Below are 19927 nucleotides of genomic sequence, written 5' to 3' on the forward strand. Positions count from 1 at the left end.
TTTAGACAGCATCAACATAAGTTATGTTTCATCTAATGGAACTCATTACAATGAAAAACCATATAAAAGGGTGTCAAAGGAAGGATCAAACATGCACCCAAAAACAAAATATTGAAGCCAAGTAACAGAGAGCAGAAAGCATATAAGATATCAAGGAAAGTTAGGTATTTACCAGTCAAGTGCATAAATTAGTAAAGAACAAAGGGTATCGCGGTTCTTAAACTTGTGCATCATAAACAATTAACTCACACTTGGTCATTTTAATCAATTAAGTATAATACTTTCTATTTTTATATCAATTCACTTCCGAATTATAAAAAACAAATTCAGAGACTACAATAATCCAATTTGGGGTTAATTGACTTAAAAATAGAAAATATTATCGTTAAATGATTAAGATGACTAAATAGTAAATATGAGTTAATTGCTCCTGCCGCACAAACTCAGGGACTGTAAGTACCCTTTGCTCAATTGATAACTCTCCCCTCCCCTCCGTAGCACTAGGCAGTGGACTGTCAAAAAAGCACAGGAGTTAATAATTTCCAAAGTATTTCAACAAAACATGATCTCAATTCAAAAAATAAAAAAGCAAAAAAAAGAGGGAGCTTACCATTTACATGTCTGCACGACAATTAGCAGCTTCAAGCTCCTTCAAAAAACAGTTCAGCTGGGAAGAACCACTGTCAACATCAACGGTGAGTAGATCACCTGTTACTAGGCACTAGCAATACAATGTAATAAGGAAGCATAATCCTATCTAAAACAAGCGCATAAGCACATAATAAAAAATTAGGGAAGATATTACAACTATAAATCTCGTAAGGAAGAAGAAATATTCATACTATGCAAAACTGATAATGTACACATTTCACATCGCGTAATACATGTAACTATGTTCGGCTCATGTATGTATACTTGAAATTGGATTAGACTGCTAATGTTTCTATTCTTAATTCTTCGCTATATACGTAAACAAATTACTGGACTAGCTTCCTAACAGACAAAAAATTGTTGCAAGATACATGCATCTTGCTCATGTTAATTGAGTTTGGCCTTCTCCTCAAGCCGCTTTTTGCATGGAGATGTGAACTGATGAACTCCCCCACCTAACGGAAAAGCTTCTGATCGGCCATAGAGAGGAATCCAAAAGCTTTTATTTTGTTGTTGAAAAAGAATACAATAGTCTCGAATGGCTGACTCAATCAGGTGACTAGGGGAACGCCGCCAGAATCAGTTTAAATCAGCTGATCTCCTTCATTAAATACTACTACTTTATACCTGATTGGAAATTTTGTTTTGGAGGAAAACCAGATTTACGCGTCCGAAGAAATTGCCTATTATCAGATGGTGCGGCCCCAAGAATGCCTAATGAGCTAGGATCAGTTGCAAGAACACCATTACCAATTGGTCTTTGCAAGGGAGGCTGAACTTGGGATTGCATATCAGCTTCAGCTCGTCTCCGACGCTTCCATGCTTCAAATTTCACATTATCATGACCTTTCTGAATTGGTTCAGATAACTGAAAGGCATTTGCATTTTGATACCCTCTTTGAACATGCTGTGAAAGAGGAAAACAACTGGAATCGCCACCAGATAAAGAGCCATTAATGTGGGAAGAAGGACCAACACCTGCCTCCTCATGCTCCTGCTTAAGTTTGGAATAAATCTGACGAAGTCTTTCTCCAGATAAATTCGAAAAGGTTGAGACATAATTCCATAATCGCACGGTAGTCCCTGAAAGATAAACATTTAATTTAAAAGTCAAATGTGTGTCAGAGAAACAAAGGTGAAAATGCAAGAGGTAAGTCAATTAAAATGAAATGAAACAACAAATGAAATTATATATAAGAAAATGGCACATACTATCTCGTCTGTAAATCTCTTCTTCATATTCAAAGACAATTTGGTCTATCCTCCGCCCAATAAGCTGCAAATAATTCCGGATTTTCGAAAGCACCTGATAGGAAAGGTTCACTATTGAATTCTAGGGAGAGCAAACATGCACACAGAGAAGACAATATGAAACCACAGCAAACGTTTGAATACCTTGTCTTTTGGCAGGTCGGCACTGGTAGTCTGCAGCTTCTGAAGACGTCTGAGGGTTTTAGTCTCATCAACCATGACTTCTTCACACCATTCCCTCCACTTCACTTCCTTAAACTGCTCGCACAACTCTTCATTGTCCGACATTTCACCCTCTTCTTTCACCAGCTGTTCAGCTTTCTGAGGTTTCTGTGGTCGATTCTTGCCCATTTGAACTGTGAGCAAAGTAGAACCAGCTTTTCCTTTCTTGACCCTACTGCGAGCTAATGAGATATTGAGAGCATTTTCCTTCTGCTTCTTGGAGTTCTTACGACCCACTTTAGCATTTGCAATCTTCCCACCGCCAGCAGCAAGTTCCTGAACAGATTGAATATTAAGAATAATTATGCAAGCTATATAATAAAATCGAGAGATGGGCCATTCTGACCTACAAAATTTGTGTGGCAAAATCAATTAGGTCCACTATTTTTTCATTAAAGTCAAACAGACGAAATATTCAAAATTTCAATCAAATTATACGCTGGATAAATTTACACCATACTAAGAACAATTTACTTAGCCAGTTATTGCTTACCATTTCCAGAAGTGCATTAGCGCGGTCCCTCAAATTAGGTGCACGTGGTAGAAAAGTCTCATGGTGCTGTAGCTCCACTGGAGCAATCTTTTTAGAAAGGCCGAGCCTTTCATCTAATCGTATCTTTTCCCAACTCCCAAATCCATAATAATGTATTCCCAAAAGCAGTCTTGCATCATCAACTGATCAACATTTAAAGTATCCACAATTTAAGTTAGCCAAAAAAATTCATTTAACTGATCAACATGTAAGTTGGAAAAAAACAAAACTTAGCTACAGCATTTTTCTCAAGAAAAATCCATGTTATAATCACTGACAAGAGATAAAACTGATACTACCAAAAGGAATAACATACTCTGATTCCAACCACAGCCCTTGGACCAGTTAGCAGGTTTAAGATAGGTCAATACTCGAAATTGTGCAATTGGGTTTTCATAACGGTTAATTCTCTTCCCTAACAGCTGAAGTTCTTCGACGCGGTTTAGTAGATCCTTTGCCTTCACAGGGACACCAAAAAAGTCTAACAACGGACCCTATAAATAATCACCATTCACAATTGTTAAGAAAAGCTTGGTAAATCTTTCAAATTACTAAGAGCTGTAAGTGGTCTAAAGTAAAAGCAAAAATACCAGCCAAAACAATGTATGGCCATAATACCTTTGGATCCAAAGTTTCTATATCCACTGCTTCTTTGCAGCCGTCTACTAAAGCATCAAAAAGCTCAATCTGTGCATCAGGTGGAGCCGCTTCCACTGATCCACCAACCTCTGCAACAATTAGATCTATTTGGATTGCATTTCCAAATTTCATTACCTGTTCCAATAAAATAGTACAAAAAGAATCAAGTAAATTCAAGATATAAGAGAGTAATTAAATTCTAAAACGCCTCTAAACAGAAGTAAGCTACTCCAATATTTGACAGCTCATCAAAGACTATTCAAAACGGCAACAAAGTGAAGATCAAGTGATACAGTGGCTTCACAGAACAGAGAAAAAACTAAAACATTTACATAAAATTTTTTAGTTTAAGATTCCAAAAATCACAAAATGGCTTCAAGCATTTCCCATTTTCAGTCTTACGTGGAACAAAAAAGTTATTGCCACCATCTATAACTAGAGAAGAAATGAAATACTCCAAAACTACTGATAGAACTGCTTTAGATACTATTTCCAAACACAGATGGCTAAAATTAATAGTTCAATCGTGTTCACGTTTAAAAGTTGAGCAATAGAAAAATGTAAACATGACAATAAAACAGGAATGCGACAAAACATGCAAGTAAATCTAATTTTAACACTAACAATGTGCAGCCCAAGGGTAAATTAAAGAAACCTACTTTTTTACTTGGTAAAGATCAATCTAAAGTTAAATCCTATATGAGCTTTCTGGCAGATATTTCAAGGAATCAAGTGAACATTCATCAATTTATTATATGAATTCAGTGATCTTATTGCAGAAAAATGAAGTTGACGACGGTGAAATTAGTGTAAAAGTCGATGAAAGAACAGAAAAGGAGAAGAAAATTCTTTACTCTACTTTTGAAATGTAAAAGCTTCACAAAAGAACAATACCGCCCGAGAAAAACGTGTAGCATCTCTTTTAGAGAGATTCCCTTGAGACCAATCTCTCACTTGGGCAGATGCGCCTTCAATCATTGGGACTGAAGGAGTTGAATAATCTGCTTTGCGACGTTTCAGAACTCGCTCCTGTGGCTCCATAGGCTCCGAACTTTTCTTTTTCCTTTTGTTACTTCTATCAAATTGGTCAGCCTCAGCATAACTCTTGTTGTTTCTAGCAGAACGAGGAACCAATGCTTCCTAACCCACAAACAACAAATATTTAAATACTAATTTATATTTTAAAGAAATAAACCAAAATGAAATAATGAATTCAAAAGAACAACATAACAGAACAAGTTCATACTTCAGCTTGGCCAATAGCTTCTGGTTTTATCCAACGACTCCAAAAACTCCCGTCATCTTCTGCACTACCAAAATTGGCAACCTATGTTTTACCAAATAACTAAGTATTATGAACCATTAACAGAGAATAAGAACATAACCAAAAGAATACAAAGAAAATGAGCAACATGATTAAACCATGCACTCCACAAATAATGATTACCTTAAAAGCGCTCAACAATTCATGCCCTTCCTCTCCTACGGCTTCCTTCTCTTCTACTTTCTCTGCTCTTTCAAGAATTTCATCAATATCCATGCTTAATAGTCGCTTCTTGCTTTCTTCTTCATTTTTGTCCTCTTTAAATAGCTCCTCCGCACCAAACCTTAGAATTGCAGAAAGTTCATTCTGAAATTATAAAATGTAAAAAGTTGTATTAGTAATCGGTCTCAAAGAAAGTAATGCAGCAGCACAAAGTTTATAGAATGATTGATAGAACATTATGCCAAAACAAGAAAACAAGGCAACAAAACAGCTGAAAGCCAAAACAATATATTAGTTGCCTGATACCAAGTTTAAAACAAAATAGCTAAAAGCCTTACTTTGTCAAAGTAACTTCCTTTTTTTGTTTCTTTCTTCTCAAGTCTACCCTCCGCATTTAGCTTTTGGATCACCAAATGGTCAAGAACCTGTAGGGAACATGCAAAACAGAGAAAATGCTTAAATAACTTTTATAAAAACTAGCATCAAAGATGTCTAAAGATACCAATAGCATCAAAGCATATACAAGATATATGTACATACAGACCGCACAAATTATGGGTATAGAATATAAATTACAGATGAAATGTATTTTAGGATGAAAAAACTGGGGAACATCATTTGAAAGTTAAAGATAAGGTTAAACAAGCTACCATCTTTTTCTTAGCTCGCTCCAGGATATCTTCCTCAACGCTTTTGCTAGTGACAAACCTATATATGTTAACGACATCTTGTTGCCCAATCCTATGAGCTCTACTCATAGCCTGATACATTAGTTAAGAAATTGTCTCAGAAAATAAAGAATTTTATTATAAGCAATACAAATAAGAGCATGTAAAGACCACATGAATATAAGAGTTAAGTAAGAAGGAGGCAAGCTTTTCATCTTAAAAACCTGTAAGTCATTTTGGGGATTCCAGTCTGAATCAAATATAATAACCGTATCAGCTGTGGCAAGATTGATACCGAGGCCCCCAGCTCGCGTTGAAAGAAGAAAGCAGAAATCATCACTACCAGGTGCATTAAAATGTTCCATTGCCTGCTGACGCAACTCAGCCTTTGTACTACCATCCAGCCTTTGAAATTGGAAACCCCTAAAGGACATGTATTTTGATAGTATATCCAACATTCTAACCATCTGCAGCCATTAATAACAGTACATTGCAGAAAAGTTTTACTGTTATTAGTAAACTAATTTTGAATATGTTTAGAGACTTATTATTACATAATTTAATACATTCATTTATAAATAAAGTAATTAAAATATCATTTATGTTAACACAAAAATAATATAAAAACAATAGTAATGATTTACACTAAAAAGTTACAAATATAAAGCCGACAGACCCGGCTACTTCATTTACTAACCCCCTATGATAGGTTTGGAAACTCAAAACCACATACGTGTTGAGATGCATAAATATAAAAGATGCACTGGGATAGTTAAACACAGCCAGATTCTCCAAAGAATGTAAACAGGGATGCCTTATAAAAGATAATGAGCATGTTCGGTTATCAAGCACCTAACTATTTTGTTTGCTTCCACATCAACTTCACCGATTTGGCCGAATTATAAATTGGCCATGCATGTCAAAAAGTGTAGAACCATTAAAAGTGTAGGAAGCTTTTTGACAGACACTAGAAAAATTCAGGGTCTCGGGAATGGGTTTTACCATCAAGATACAAACGGATAAGGGAATCTAACCAAACCGCTGTGATTTCCTTCACAGTACGGTCTAATTCAGTTGGGTTTTAGAATAAAAACCCACACATGGCTACTCTCTTTATTATGATTAACATTACTCTTATGCAAAAAAAAAAGTCTGGCACACAAAAAAAAATGCCCAGAATAAATTATAGCAGGGATATATATATTGATTACACATACACAAGTGCTTACGAAACAAACCTGGGAAAAGATCAGAACGCGGTGCTTTGTCTCATGCAACCTAACAAGTAACTTGTCAAGTATAACCAGCTTTCCACTGCTCAAGATAATTCTTTCCAACTTGCTGCTATCATTGATACCAGAATCCCCTCCATAACCATGATCAGCACTTTCAAATAGAAATGGATGATTGCAACACTTCTTCAATTCTACCACTATATTCAAAAGTGAAACCTGCAAATGAAAAGGCACAATTACATATATGTTTAAAATTCCAACATGCCAGCAATAATAAGGCAAAGCATACAAAAACTCCCAAGGATTTAAGTGCCCAAGAATAAATGCATGCACTTATTGACTTTATGTACATTCCCCTGGTTTATGACATCATACTTTTGCTGCCTAGCCTAAGAATTAAGGGAAGTGCTGCTTTGGTTTTTCCACTCCATAAAAAATTCCATAGCTGTAGCCAAATGGTGACGAAGCAGAAAAAATCAGATTTAATAACCACATGACTAATTACCCAAAAAAAAAGAGATAGCAAAATAGAATACAGAAACTTGAAAAACCTATGATCAGTATTAATTCAAAATTTAATAATCGTAAATATATATTAAAAAAAATGTAAAGAGAAAGCTGCATCATAATTCCGGACCTACATATTATCTGAATAACAGTCAAAACAACTACTAACCTGGTTCCCACGAACACCTTTGTTAAGGTCGTGAAAGTTGCGTTCCAAAATCCATTTATAGTACCTATACCAAAGCAACCAGGAGCGAATTGTGTAAAACATCAATGTACAAGAAAGGCAACAAGCACACAACGCTCATCAGGAAATTGAAAATAATACAGACTGTTTTTGAAGTGGGGACATCTCAACCCTCAAAATACGTTCAATCTTCGGAGGCAAGGATTTCTCTACATCCTTAATAACTCTTCTGAGAATGTGAGGCCTTAATTCCATGTGCAGATTAGCAAGCTAGAAACAAACAAAAAAAGAAAAAGAAATCATCCTTTGCAAATATGTTGAAAACGTTGAATATTTGGAAAAAGAAAAAAATTCTGCAATGAAAGCATCTCCAAATCTGACCTCCATTTCATTGAATGAGCTAAGGTTCTTGTAGTTCTGCACAAAATCATCTTTGCTCTTGAACTTATCAGAATCTAGGAAGTGAAGCAGAGCCCTGACAAACGTTGTTAAAGGAGAAAACCATATAAGCTCAAAAAAGATGCACACATGTTGCAACAAAAGAGCAGCTGGATCGAAAAGGTTTTAGAAGTCAAAAAAAATTATACTAAACTGGGTATGTAAGTGTGTGGCACATGCATATTGGTCAACAATCTAAAGATAGCAATACCATACTACCCTTATGATTTTGACTGACCAACTATTACAAGCAAAGAAAAGAACTGATGCAAAGACCGTGGTCTTGAATTTACAAGAGAGATAGACTGCAAAAAATCTTACCTTTTGTTATTGACTATCTAAGCAATGTAGTTACTATCAAATTTGCGATTTGTTGCAATGAAGCAGCAATTGTTTTATATTTTCTCAAATAGATTATCAACAAAAATGATTTGAAAGGTCAACAAAGAAAATACATAAAACTAGGTGAAATAACATGATTATTTTACAAATTGAGCAACTGTTGCAAGAAAATAAAAGTAGCACATGCAAAGACTCTTCCATTTACATGAGAGACGGACTGTATAACAATTCACTCTAATGGTATATCACTATATGATATATCTAATTAGCAATACTAATATCTAAATATGCATTCTCCTGCAATAAACCAACATTTACTCTATATGTTTTAAAATACTGCTGCATGGTAATGCTCAAACGTTGATGCTAAAACTGGTAACTTTTAGAAAATGCAGAATCTCAAAATTCATGGAAAAACTGGGGAACACTCTGAAACTCAAAATACACTTGGACACCAACAATAGACCCTAAAGTTTGCAAAAGCAACTATAACCACACATGACTAAGAAAATAAATCAATACCATAATTCTTCCACACTGTTCTGCAATGGAGTTCCAGTAATTAACAACTTGTTCTTGGTGCTAAATTCCTATAGGAAAAAGAATTCCCAAATTAAATGATAAGAATACGAAAAATATGTAAGAAAAATAAACTGAAGTATTTGAATAGCTAGCATTACCAAGAGAGCCGTATACAACTGTGCCTCACTATTTTTCAACCTATGAGCCTCATCAACCATTAGATAATTCCACTTGATCTTGGACAGAACTGCTTTATCCTTCAGAACAACCTCATATGTAGTCAATAGTGCATTGAATTTTATAGGCCGACCAACTTTCTTGTCATTATAAAATTCATATTGCTGGCAAACCTGAGATTCCACAAATAATTTGAGCATAACAGGTCAATATATCTGAAAAACTGCAACTGGCGAAAAACATAGTTCAAAGAAGTTGCTATCTCAAACTGCACCAGGTAAAACCTAATAATTTAAAAACCTTGTTAAAAAAAGACTTTAGTTTACAAGGTTATGGTTACATGCATTTGAGGAGAGACAGAGAACAATAGATACAAAAGTCTAGTAGAAATTGGGTTTCAAATCGTGACACCTAAAATAGCATAAGAGTGAACCCCAAAATCCCTTTCTATCTGCAAATTTTGTTCTTTTTAACCTTTCTCCGTGTTGATATTTAATCAAATTGCTTAAATGAGGTTCTCCGCAGTAGAGTTAAATAGTGGGGCGGACCAAATTTATCTCAGGAAAGAGGACAAAAGGGATCCCTATTCTAAATATCATACTAGGTGAAGGGGACAATTTCAGAGCAAGCACCAGCCATACATATGGAGCTAGGCAAACTTCAAGGACAGGAGCCAGACCAAGGAAACACAGCGCTGCCATCAATCGCTCTTCTACCATCCATAATACCTTCTCAAAGCTACACTTCTTTCCCTATGTGATAGAAGATCTTATTGTAAATTGACAAAGAGGAGAGTGCAGACAACATTGTGGGCTCATCTTTTATTTTTGCCTTCAAACTCGAGTGTCTTCAATAATCGTACTTATGGATGGATTTGCAGACAATGGTTTTAAATTAAGGCCGTTCATTATGTAAAAGCCATTATTAAAGGATTTTCAACTTGCTGTTACCGTTTTTCCCGTTATCTAAGGGTTATAATTAGTTTTGTATAAATAAAAGCCGTTACGACCGTTATTGAAGCCGTTAACTTTAAATAACAGTGTTGTTGCACCAAAAAAAAATTCTATTATTCATGTTTTACTTTTCATTTGTTTGTAGTATGAATATAATATGATATTCCAATTATATTAGTGTCTTGTATATCTATTATAAGTATATTTTATTTTATTACGAACACGATAATACATATTCTATACACTATAAAATGATGAATTAAGCATATATTTATTATATATTTATTTTAGTAGATATATATTAGATTTGTATAGTAAATTTCATTTAACTCTTTCAAATCTATTAATTCTACATCTTTACAGAAAGAATTGAAAATCTGTGCCTTGGTAACGGCTACAGTCGTAACTGATACGTTTCCGTTAGAAATGGCGGCAGTCGCTTCAGCCTTTACCGCGATTTAAATCCATATTGCAGACACCAGGGCAAGAAATTAGATCAAGCAGGCAAAGCAAAGCCATATATTAATCTATTTTAATGAAAACTCATTAAAGCCACACTTGCTTCACTAAGGTGATTGAGGATGACTTGAGAACTCTTTCCCCAATAATAATTTTTAACACTGAATGAAGCCAACAAAAACCTTTGAGAAGGAAGAAAGGATCGAGCAGAAGAAAGAGACACTTAACCAAAGCTAATTAACTATATTGTGTAAATGTCACCCGTTGTCTAATGATATAAGCCAAAATAACTTTAGGTTTTAAGGACTATTGTTAAGAGTTTCACGCATCATATCTGATTTTTGTAACTTAATTTTGAAACAAAATGTCAATTCAGGATAGAATATCAATTTAGCAACCATTAATTAAGAACAGATGAGACTGGAAATAAATGGGTGTGAGTCATGTTTAACATATGTAAATAAGTAGCATTTACCTCTCGGCTAGCACGGGTGCCAACATATACAATAATATTCATATCAGGAAGCCACTTTCTAAATTCTTTAGCCCAGTTAGACAAAGTGGATAATGGTACGACAACAAGATAAGGCCCTGGGATTTGCTGTGCATTCTGCAGGATAAACAACAACAAAAACATATCTTCAATGAACAATTTTTTTAAAGACTGTTAAAGGAAAAGTACCAGAAAAGGCTAACCTGTAAGAATCCGAGCATAGAAACTGACTGAACTGTTTTTCCAAGACCCATCTCATCAGCTAAAATGACATTTGTATCATTTCTCCAACTGTCAATTAAAAAAAGTGTATCTATTGTAATAAAACAAGCATGTGGAAAAACCTCTGCTTTTCTCTCAGTAAAACAATACACATACCTGTTAACAAGAAAATTTAAACCCTCGAGCTGATAATCACGAAGCTTTCCTCCTCTCAGCCACTCAGGCTGTTCGTCAAGCTTCCTCAAACTCGCTGAACATAATAAATGTAAAGACAACAAGTTACGTAACATTTGAAATACAATTAAACAAAAGTAGAGGAACACAACGCGTTGCTTTTTAATATGAAATAGTTACAATTTTAGTTAAATCGTTCCTTAGTGTTTGCTCAAGTTGTTTAGGGTCACTTCTCTTTTCTCTATCCTGTATAAAACTTAACAGCCTTCAATACCTTAATTATAGACAGCATCCATGAAACCTCGGTTTGATGCTAATGATTTTTAGACTTAATTTAAAGCAAACGAAATATATTCTACAACTGAATCAGTTAGCTTCTTTTCTTCTACACAGATTTCTGTAAATTGAACTGTCTCTAAAGATAAACCTCCTTTTAATCCTTTCTATACCTTATATAGCATCCATGAAACCTTCTTTTACACTTTAGAGAAGTTAAAATTGTATTCAAGGAATATTTCTGAAAGCCATATGAAAATTCATAAGAGAAAGCGACTTTGTTAAGGACGTATTAGAAGCTTACATATATGATTGATTTTATAAGTAGCTTTTTGAATTGATAGTTTCTAAAATTCTTGAGTTTGTGTCCTCAAGAAGAGGTTAACTTCCCAAAAAACTTGGGGACTGGGCTTTATGCTACATGTCTCTCCACCAATATCTTTATCATGGTGGTGACGATGATTGACTAGATGATTGACTAGAGTGTCTGTTTTACAGTTTCATGCTATTTCCAAAAAGTAAAAGAGACTTAAGTGAAGAAAAAACAAAAAGGAAAGTGGAAGTCAAAATGCCACCCCCGTAATTTTTGATTGTTTTTAATAGATCCCTTTCAAGTACTGCTAATGAATATATCCAAAAAATATGTTACGCCATGAAAACGTACTAGCATTCATTTATACAGGAGTAATAGTACAATGAAGTATAATAGATCATCCTACGTACAACGAAGTATAATAGATCATACTTCTATATAAAAAAAAAATTATCTGCATATTTTATAATGCTACTCTCACCTTATGCTTTGTTCATAACAAAGTTCTAAACATGAAGAAACACAGCAAAAAATATCAAATACAGTGGTACAAACCTTTGCTTTTCTTACGCTGGACATCAACCATCTTCCCTTGTACAGCAATTGCAGCCTCACGTGCCTGCCGCATGATGACAATTACATAAAGCATGGTCTCATACATGACAGCTAAATTGCCAATAGAAGACCGCATCAAATTTAATAAAATACCTTAAATTCGTCAATTACATCTTGTGCAAAGTCTATATCTAAATCCTTTTCCCTGCACCAGAAACAGTAATTATAACCACAAGGAAACTCTAGAAGTAGTGCATATTTCCATAAGAATCTTAACAGTCGGTAACATAATCTAGCCTTGACAACAAAGAAAAAGAGTTACTTATTCTGGAAAATACCAAAAAGAAAAAAAATTATTTTCAATAGTTACAGCTTAAATCTTAGAAATAAGTATAGTAGAGGAATACCAAGTTGCTTCAGCATAAGATAATCCTTGCCACTTGACTAAATACTCTGGAACAACGTTGCCAGAGTTATCGTTAGTTATTCGATCAGTAATGATTCTCTCCACCTACAAACCACAATAAACAGTAATATAACGACAAGAAAGTTTAAGAAATCAAAGAATCCCGCTCAGAATCCAGAGTAAGGAAATATGCATGAACAAACCTGGCTATTTTGCTTGATTAGATCCAAATCCATTTCCTTACTGACATCATTGACCTCAATCTAACAGAGAAAGGAAAAAATGTCTCAGAACACAAAACTGATGATTCTATATATTACATATTTGAGCTTTAATTTGCAAAACTGATATCCAATATCACAATGGAAGCCCACATGGTAGCTGACATGCCAGAAGTAGCTATCTTTGGAAAATACGCATCACTCACTCAGTGTGAGACCATTTAGGATAAACAAATCCCAAAACCAACAGACATATGATGATTAATCAAATTCACATGCACATCATGCTCAGCAATTAAATTTTATACTTTAGTTGCAGCTTCATGTTGAGGTATATAACAAAGCATAAGGAAAAAAAACATAAGTTTTATCTTTTTGGCTAAATTTGCAGTAATAAATACACATATGGGTCCAAGGATTTAAGTATATTGCCAAATTGTTTTCCTTTCATCATTTTGGTTTCTCGTCTATTCTTTGCATGTGCATGTGCAAGTTTGTTCATTTCTATCCCCATTATAATTGTCAGACCTTTCTGGCTTTCTCAATGTTTCCATCAATTCATGTTAGAAATACATCTCATCATCAATAAAGAAACAAAAACCTCAGAAATTCTCAACTGATAACAGCACAAAGCATTACCTCTTCACGTGTAAGCATTCTTCGATACTTCACATCTTCATTTACTTTTTTCATATAGTTCAATACCTTCTTAAAACCGCTCAGCTGAAAACACACACAACTAGAAATTCAAAACCGTAGGTGCAAGAAACAATAATATGCAATTTATGAGCAAAACGCAACATGGAAAAGTAGGCAAACACCTTGTAGAACTATAAGAAAGAGAATTCCATACATACATTTTGTAGTTCTATAAGAGGCTTCCACAGACAGTGCAAATGTGACTGGCCTTTCCATTTGATTAAGAACTCCATTTCATGCCAATCTGGTTCAGAATCATACAGGTGGCTTAACAGAACAGGCTCAGTTGATCGGTTGTTCGTAAGTGCCTCTTCTGCCATGCCTTTTGGCTGATGCCACAGCACTCTTTCAATAGAATCACCATCTTCCTCTTCAACTTCTCCCTAATAATGTAGTTCATATTTCATAAGACACCCTTGAGAAATAATGCAAGAGAAAAATTAAGGATAAAACTCTTTGTAGTCTGCAAATTTAAGCCCCATGAAGACGTATGCCAAATATGAGGGGGTGAATCTATTTACTCAAAAAATCATCAATGACCTTGGTTTATTAATTCCACTCATTCAACAATATACATTCATTCTAGAAGTCCTCAATCAAATTATAGTCATAATTCAATTTCCTAGAGATTTCTAAAAACAGAAATTAATTTTTTTTTACAAAAGTGCGTAGAAAGGAGCGAATGTAAAGCTAAGACTTAAAAGCAGAAGAAATGTGGTTGCAAACCATAATAAAAAAAAAAAAAACTCTGGTATGGCCTACTAGATGAAACCTTACAATAAGAATATCTCATTAGTCGAGCAAATGTCTGACTCACATCATGTCAAAAAATTAATCATTAAAAAAACAAAACATAATCATGCTATAGAACATAGACTGCACCTTATGAGACGTTCTCTTTTTTTCTTCATCATTGTCTTCACTTTCTTCACTTTCAACATATGATACCTTTCGAACTGACCTACTAGAAGTGCGAACCTCGTTATCTCTTCCATTGATATTTGTTGACATAGTTGATCGAGCAATAGATTTGCGGATATGTGCTCCCCGCCTTGTCATGCTTTTAAAATCCTCATCACTGTCACCGCCAGTGTCATCTGCTGAGTATTCATCCTCCTCAAATACTGGTTTTCCTCTTTTTTGTCGATAAGCAGCGGGTAATGCCTTTCTTTCTTTATTAGATTTTGCAATCCGTCCACCTTTACCTTGTAGCCTACTCTTGGGCTTATTCGTGTAGAAAGAGTCATCTTCATCTGATGTATCTATATCCTCATCAACATCATCTTCTTCTTTTGAATCTTCACCATCCCAGTCTTTATCCTAATATAAGCAAACATCAACTCCATCAGGATGCCAATAGCATTGGCAACACAATACATATATTTATCCCAAGTTCAAGTAGATAATGAAACTGTTTTTTTTCCTGACACATCTTCAAATCCATACAACTAAAAACTAAGACAGAGTTAAGTGTAATATTTAAGGCAAGAAAATCTCCGTAAAATTATATTAGGGTTAACTGGCAAGAAAAAAGAGCACAACAGTTTTGACTACCAATCTCAAAATATAACACATTTAGGTGCACTCTCCATCCAAACCATCATCGACACAGATATAGTGCCCCTCTAGTTTTCAAAATATTTCCGGCTAAGGCTTTCAAGTTCCCTGCAACAACTTTCCAACACTGCCATCATTTTGATGAAGCACTGAACAATATTTCGGATCAACAGAACAGTATAATTTTGCCTCAGTGTCATGCCAGAACTTGGATAGTTTGGCCTCATTTACTACTCCAGAATTTTTTCTGGCACTTGCATCAATTTTCAAACCTTCTCTAGTGTCTCCTTACTGGATTTTTTTTCACCCAACATAACACTACCGAGTAAATCTGGTTCAGGTTCTACACCCATGAAACATAACTACTTATACAAAACATCGATGGATATCATAATTCCAGGAAACTCCACAGCCCAGAATTAGAAAACAAGTTGGGTCCAAGAGCAAATGGCCATAAAAAAATTCAACAGCAAAACAGAAGTGGCTGACCAAATATGTAATGACCCTCTCACTCGTCACCCTTGCTAATGCACTTGGACAGGCTTGGAAAATATATAGAAAAAGCCTGCATTGTATTGTGTAGCTATCTCAGCCCACTATTGACAATCAACCCATTTCTTCCGATCACAGACTGCATTAGATAGTTCTCACACCAAATTCCAAGTGCTGCACCAAAAACTCTCCGGATTCAAGACGTCAAGGAACATCTTCCACCACAACTACAATAATAGTAAAACTAAATGTTCCATTATGTTTTATAACATTACTGAGCATTGCATATTCTCAATATCCAACTTGAAAAAATTGGACAAAATCGAGCGCACTAAAAATAGATTAAAAAATTTATGATGTACTCATGAAGTTGTATCAGAGAATGGTAAGCTATTTCAATATTGCACTATCCAACTCTTGTTGTAACAAACTTCAGAAAACAATCTCCAAAGATTCTTCATACCGAATAATTGCAGAGCCTTACAAGTAAAAGAATTGGAAATCCTGCATTACAACCCCATAAACTGTTGCATATCATGTTTGCATCACTTCTCATGCAACATAACACATACAGCTAAAAATTACACTAAGGCGGCAAAGGGCGCTATATCAAACTGACAAAAGCACAAAGGGAGTTCGAAGCAGAATAAATCATGACGCAAATCATAATGTCTGGTTAATTAGTTAGCAGGGTTAAAAATGCAAAAGAAAAAAACTGATAAATGAGAACAGTGAAATATGAGAAAATGCAATCATAATAACCTTATGCACTGCTTGGGCACTTCCAACACCATAATCAGGATCAAAATCTGCATCATCAGGATCATCTTCTGCAAGAAATAAGATGAAGAACTAAGGCCCATCCTTAAAGAGTAAATAGAAACTATAGTAACTACATAATATGTGCAAATCTCATATCTGGTGTAGAAGAGAATAATGATGAGCTCATAGATGAGCACAGCAGCAGTAAAGAAGTTACCATCTTCCTCATCCTCTTCCTCATAATTAACATCTCCATTGCCATTATTGCCGTCGTCATAATCTTCAAGGTTGTGTGAAGCTCTTGAACTCCTAGAGATATTGTTGCTATCACGTGCAGGTTTCGAGTGGCCCCTAGAATTCAATCCAGCAGAATGTTCGAATCCTCTATGATGCATTGAGTCGCTTTGGTCTTCCCCATCCTGCTCATAGTATTCATCGGACAACATTTCATCAGCAGGGACATCTGACTGGCCTTTTTGACCCTGACCATGATCTTTTTGTCCTTCTTCATCTTCTGATTCTAATATATTATCCCTTCCATCCGATTCATCATCTTCTAATCCCTCTGCATTTTTGTAGTCTGATCTCGAATCATGCGCAGAATCAGATGCCCCTTGAGCACCCAGAGGTTGGCAGTCCTTCCAGAAACTGGCACCCCATTTTCCTGCAGCATTTTTCCTTCCAGAAGGCTGCAAGTTTGAAGTGCTTACGCTAACTGCATTATCAGGAGCTGCACCATCTTGCATTCTACCAACATCCTCTCCTTCACTTTCATATCGTGCATCAACATTCATGTCAAACACTCTTTCACTTGCTGTCAGTTCTATATCTTCATTCTCAACCATTCTACCAACTTCCGGCCCCTGATCTTTTTCTTCTAAAACACTCTGAGAAACAGTTTGGATTGAATAATTCCTAAAAAAGGCCATCCTCTCACATGGAGTTCTGCAAAAAATAAAACTTCTGCTCCTCCTAATACTAAATATGCGTTCTTTCAGTCTCCCAACAATTCTCTCTAATAGCCCTATAAAACAAACACAGGCATCAGATGAACCACATTTTCAGACAAAAAAAATGCAAATATACACAGTAAAAAGAAAGTCCGTAAACAGCTCAGACAGTAGCCAGACTGCAACAGGAAATTTTAAAACTCACAAGTAATGAAATTTATCAATAAGCAAAGCATTTAACATCAGAACAGCAGCATCCTATAACACATTAACTAAACTTCAAGAATTGAGGAATAAAATTAACGTCAAAAACAAATGCGATCATAACTTGAAACGGAAGAAACTAAATATCAAATTCGATGCCCAGAGAGCATCACACTGACATACAAAGCATTTCAATTCAAACCCCGTCAATCAAAAGAGTGAACAAAAGCATACACAAGTAACTACAAAACTTCAAAAGAAGCTAGAAATGAAATAAGCATAACAGTACACCATAATTCGCACACTGTCCACTGAATTCGCGCGCAAATTCAATTCCAATGCTCTAAATATCATCAAAAATAATCAAAACAACAGCAACAGAGCAAAATAAAGCAAAAAAATAGATCCATTACCGCTACTTGCTGACGAACACGTTAGCTCTACAAAACTCCAATTCAAAAACCCTAAAGCACAAATACAAGAACCTAACATTCAAATTCGATACAGAACACAATAAAGCAATAAAATCCATGCTTAAATTGAAATCAGATGACTGATAGCTAACCTTAAATTAACGGTGAGAATAAAAAGTGACAGTATCGGCTAATTTAGGTCAAAAGTCTTATCAAAACCAAAAGTGCGCAGGTTAATAATCGTGCGCACCTCTCAAATCGCCGATTAAGTTAATCGCCGGCTGATAAATTTGTGTATCTTATAAAACAACAACAAAAAACACAAACGATGCCGTTTTAAGATGTTCTGCGTTGTATATTCAACAAAAATTCAGAATCGAGGTAATGAATCGGTGGTGAGTGAGATACGCCGAACGGTGATTTTGATGTTACCGCCGTCACGATTTAGAGGGAAGATGACGAGGCGATTTTAGAATTAATCGTTCGATAAAAAGATTTAGAGAGAGAGAGAGAGGAAAAAAGAAATAAAAACAGAGTTTAATTTTTATCTAACCAAAATATTTTTTAAGATTAGAGATTTAAGTGTTTAATTTATATTTTTCTTCTTTTTTATTTTTCTATATTTAAAAACTATTTATCGAAAAGTTAATAAAATATATACAGGTTACCCAATAGTTTGAGCGCACGTGGCGAGGTCTTTACGGGGCTGAGTTAATCGGACGGCGAGCGTGTGACGAGTTTTTTGGGCTTCGGCATTGAGGGGTTCAGTTAACCCTGTTTGCTGTAACAGAGGTGTGTAAAAATTGTGGTTTCGGTTATTTAATTACTGTGGTTTGGTTTGGTTTGATTTTATTTTGTAGTTCGGTTTGGACATTTTTAATAATTGAAATAGTTAAAAAATAGAGTAAAATAATAAAGTTTACTTTTAAAAAAAGTTAACATAAATATGTACATTTATATATGTGTAATCCTATTTTAAATTGTAGTTAACATGTAAGTTAAAAATTGAGTACATTAGATATAAATGTTAATAAATATATATATGAAAAGTTATTGGACAGTATTTCCAGCTCAAATTTATTTTTCAATTAAAAAAATAAAAGTTATATATTTAAAAATAATGTTTTGGTTTGGTTTGATATAATCTCAGTTTATAATTTGGTTCAGTTTAATTTGAAAATTTAACATATTTTAGTTTGTCATTTTCATTCTATTTTAAACCAAATCAACATAATGACCCGATGAACAGTCCTGATTATAATAGTTGGTAAGAAAAAAATAGATTTAATATATCGTGTCATCTGTGAACCGAGTCAATTACATTGTAACACGTTATTAAAAATGCTAATTGGATTATTGTCATAAAATATTTTTATTTTTTGCAATTTTACGAACAGTCTAAAAAACGTGACACCAGATATCTCAACATTTCATTATGTACAATATATAGTATGATTGTCTTATACAATATTGTTTTGGTCATTTAAACAGTCAAAACAACATCAATTTTATGGAAAGTAGCGCGTAAAACGGCAATTGGGATATAAAATGAAAAATCTAAAAAGGTTGGAGTGTGAGGTGTGAGCTTTTTTTGATTGTGTTCAAACCGGAAAAAATGCTAATGATCGAAATATTTACTAACAATAATCTACAAATTCCCCACTTATATCTAAGTGTGGAGGTAGGGGCGAAAGGGGTCGGGTACCCATCCTAACTCGGCGAGATCACTCTTCGTATAGATTTACGTATGTTGATTAATAGAACATCTTCCGTAGTTTTTTCATTAAGCTCTACGCAAGTGATATAACATGAAAATATATAAATTGGACTATTTATTAATAAATATTAAATATAAAAATTGAACTGGTTATTTAATCAGTATTAACTTATTAATTTATTCAGATTCATGAAAAATTGTATG

At 34.6% G+C, this 19927-nt stretch overlaps 1 protein-coding gene across 5 annotated transcripts; it reads right to left on the reverse strand.

Moving 5' to 3' along the window:
* Positions 1-819: 819 nt before the first annotated feature.
* LOC126653729 (protein CHROMATIN REMODELING 5) lies at positions 820-18562 on the reverse strand. Of its 5 annotated transcripts, none has more exons than XM_050347661.1 (32): positions 18257-18562; positions 18007-18057; positions 16657-17463; positions 16440-16507; positions 14511-14948; positions 13787-14011; positions 13569-13652; positions 12912-12971; positions 12710-12813; positions 12456-12507; positions 12303-12366; positions 11141-11234; positions 10966-11053; positions 10745-10879; positions 8839-9030; positions 8681-8748; positions 7760-7853; positions 7524-7648; positions 7361-7424; positions 6688-6900; positions 5674-5916; positions 5432-5542; positions 5120-5206; positions 4743-4925; positions 4542-4622; positions 4190-4435; positions 3275-3430; positions 2973-3150; positions 2618-2799; positions 2047-2400; positions 1864-1957; positions 820-1734 (listed from the first exon to the last, which is right to left on the reverse strand). In XM_050347661.1, the coding sequence occupies exons 3-32, from the start codon at positions 17366-17368 to the stop codon at positions 1268-1270; spliced, it is 5262 nt and encodes a 1753-aa protein (XP_050203618.1). In that variant the 5' UTR covers positions 17369-17463; positions 18007-18057; positions 18257-18562; the 3' UTR covers positions 820-1267. The 5 variants fall into 5 exon arrangements, with proteins under 5 accessions (XP_050203618.1, XP_050203614.1, XP_050203617.1 ...); XM_050347657.1 differs by having other exon boundaries at positions 18159-18562; XM_050347660.1 differs by having other exon boundaries at positions 18007-18078; positions 18159-18562.
* Between the last annotated feature and the right edge of the window lie 1365 nt (positions 18563-19927).

Source organism: Mercurialis annua, linkage group LG6 (genome assembly GCF_937616625.2).
Source record: "Mercurialis annua linkage group LG6, ddMerAnnu1.2, whole genome shotgun sequence".
NCBI lineage: Eukaryota > Viridiplantae > Streptophyta > Magnoliopsida > Malpighiales > Euphorbiaceae > Mercurialis > Mercurialis annua.

What these genes read in the sequence shown, in the direction of transcription:
- LOC126653729 (XM_050347659.1), bottom strand. Translation starts at nt 17,368, where the DNA reads ATGGCCTTTTTTAGGAATTATTCAATCCAAACTGTTTCTCAGAGTGTT. An exon ending in CTCTTATAGAACTACAAAAT is followed by an intron (nt 13,653 to 13,786) that starts GTATGTATGGAA and finishes GTGTGTTTTCAG; the next exon opens with CTGAGCGGTTTTAAGAAGGT. An exon ending in AATTGTTGAGCGCTTTTAAG is followed by an intron (nt 4,623 to 4,742) that starts GTAATCATTATT and finishes GGTAAAACATAG; the next exon opens with GTTGCCAATTTTGGTAGTGC.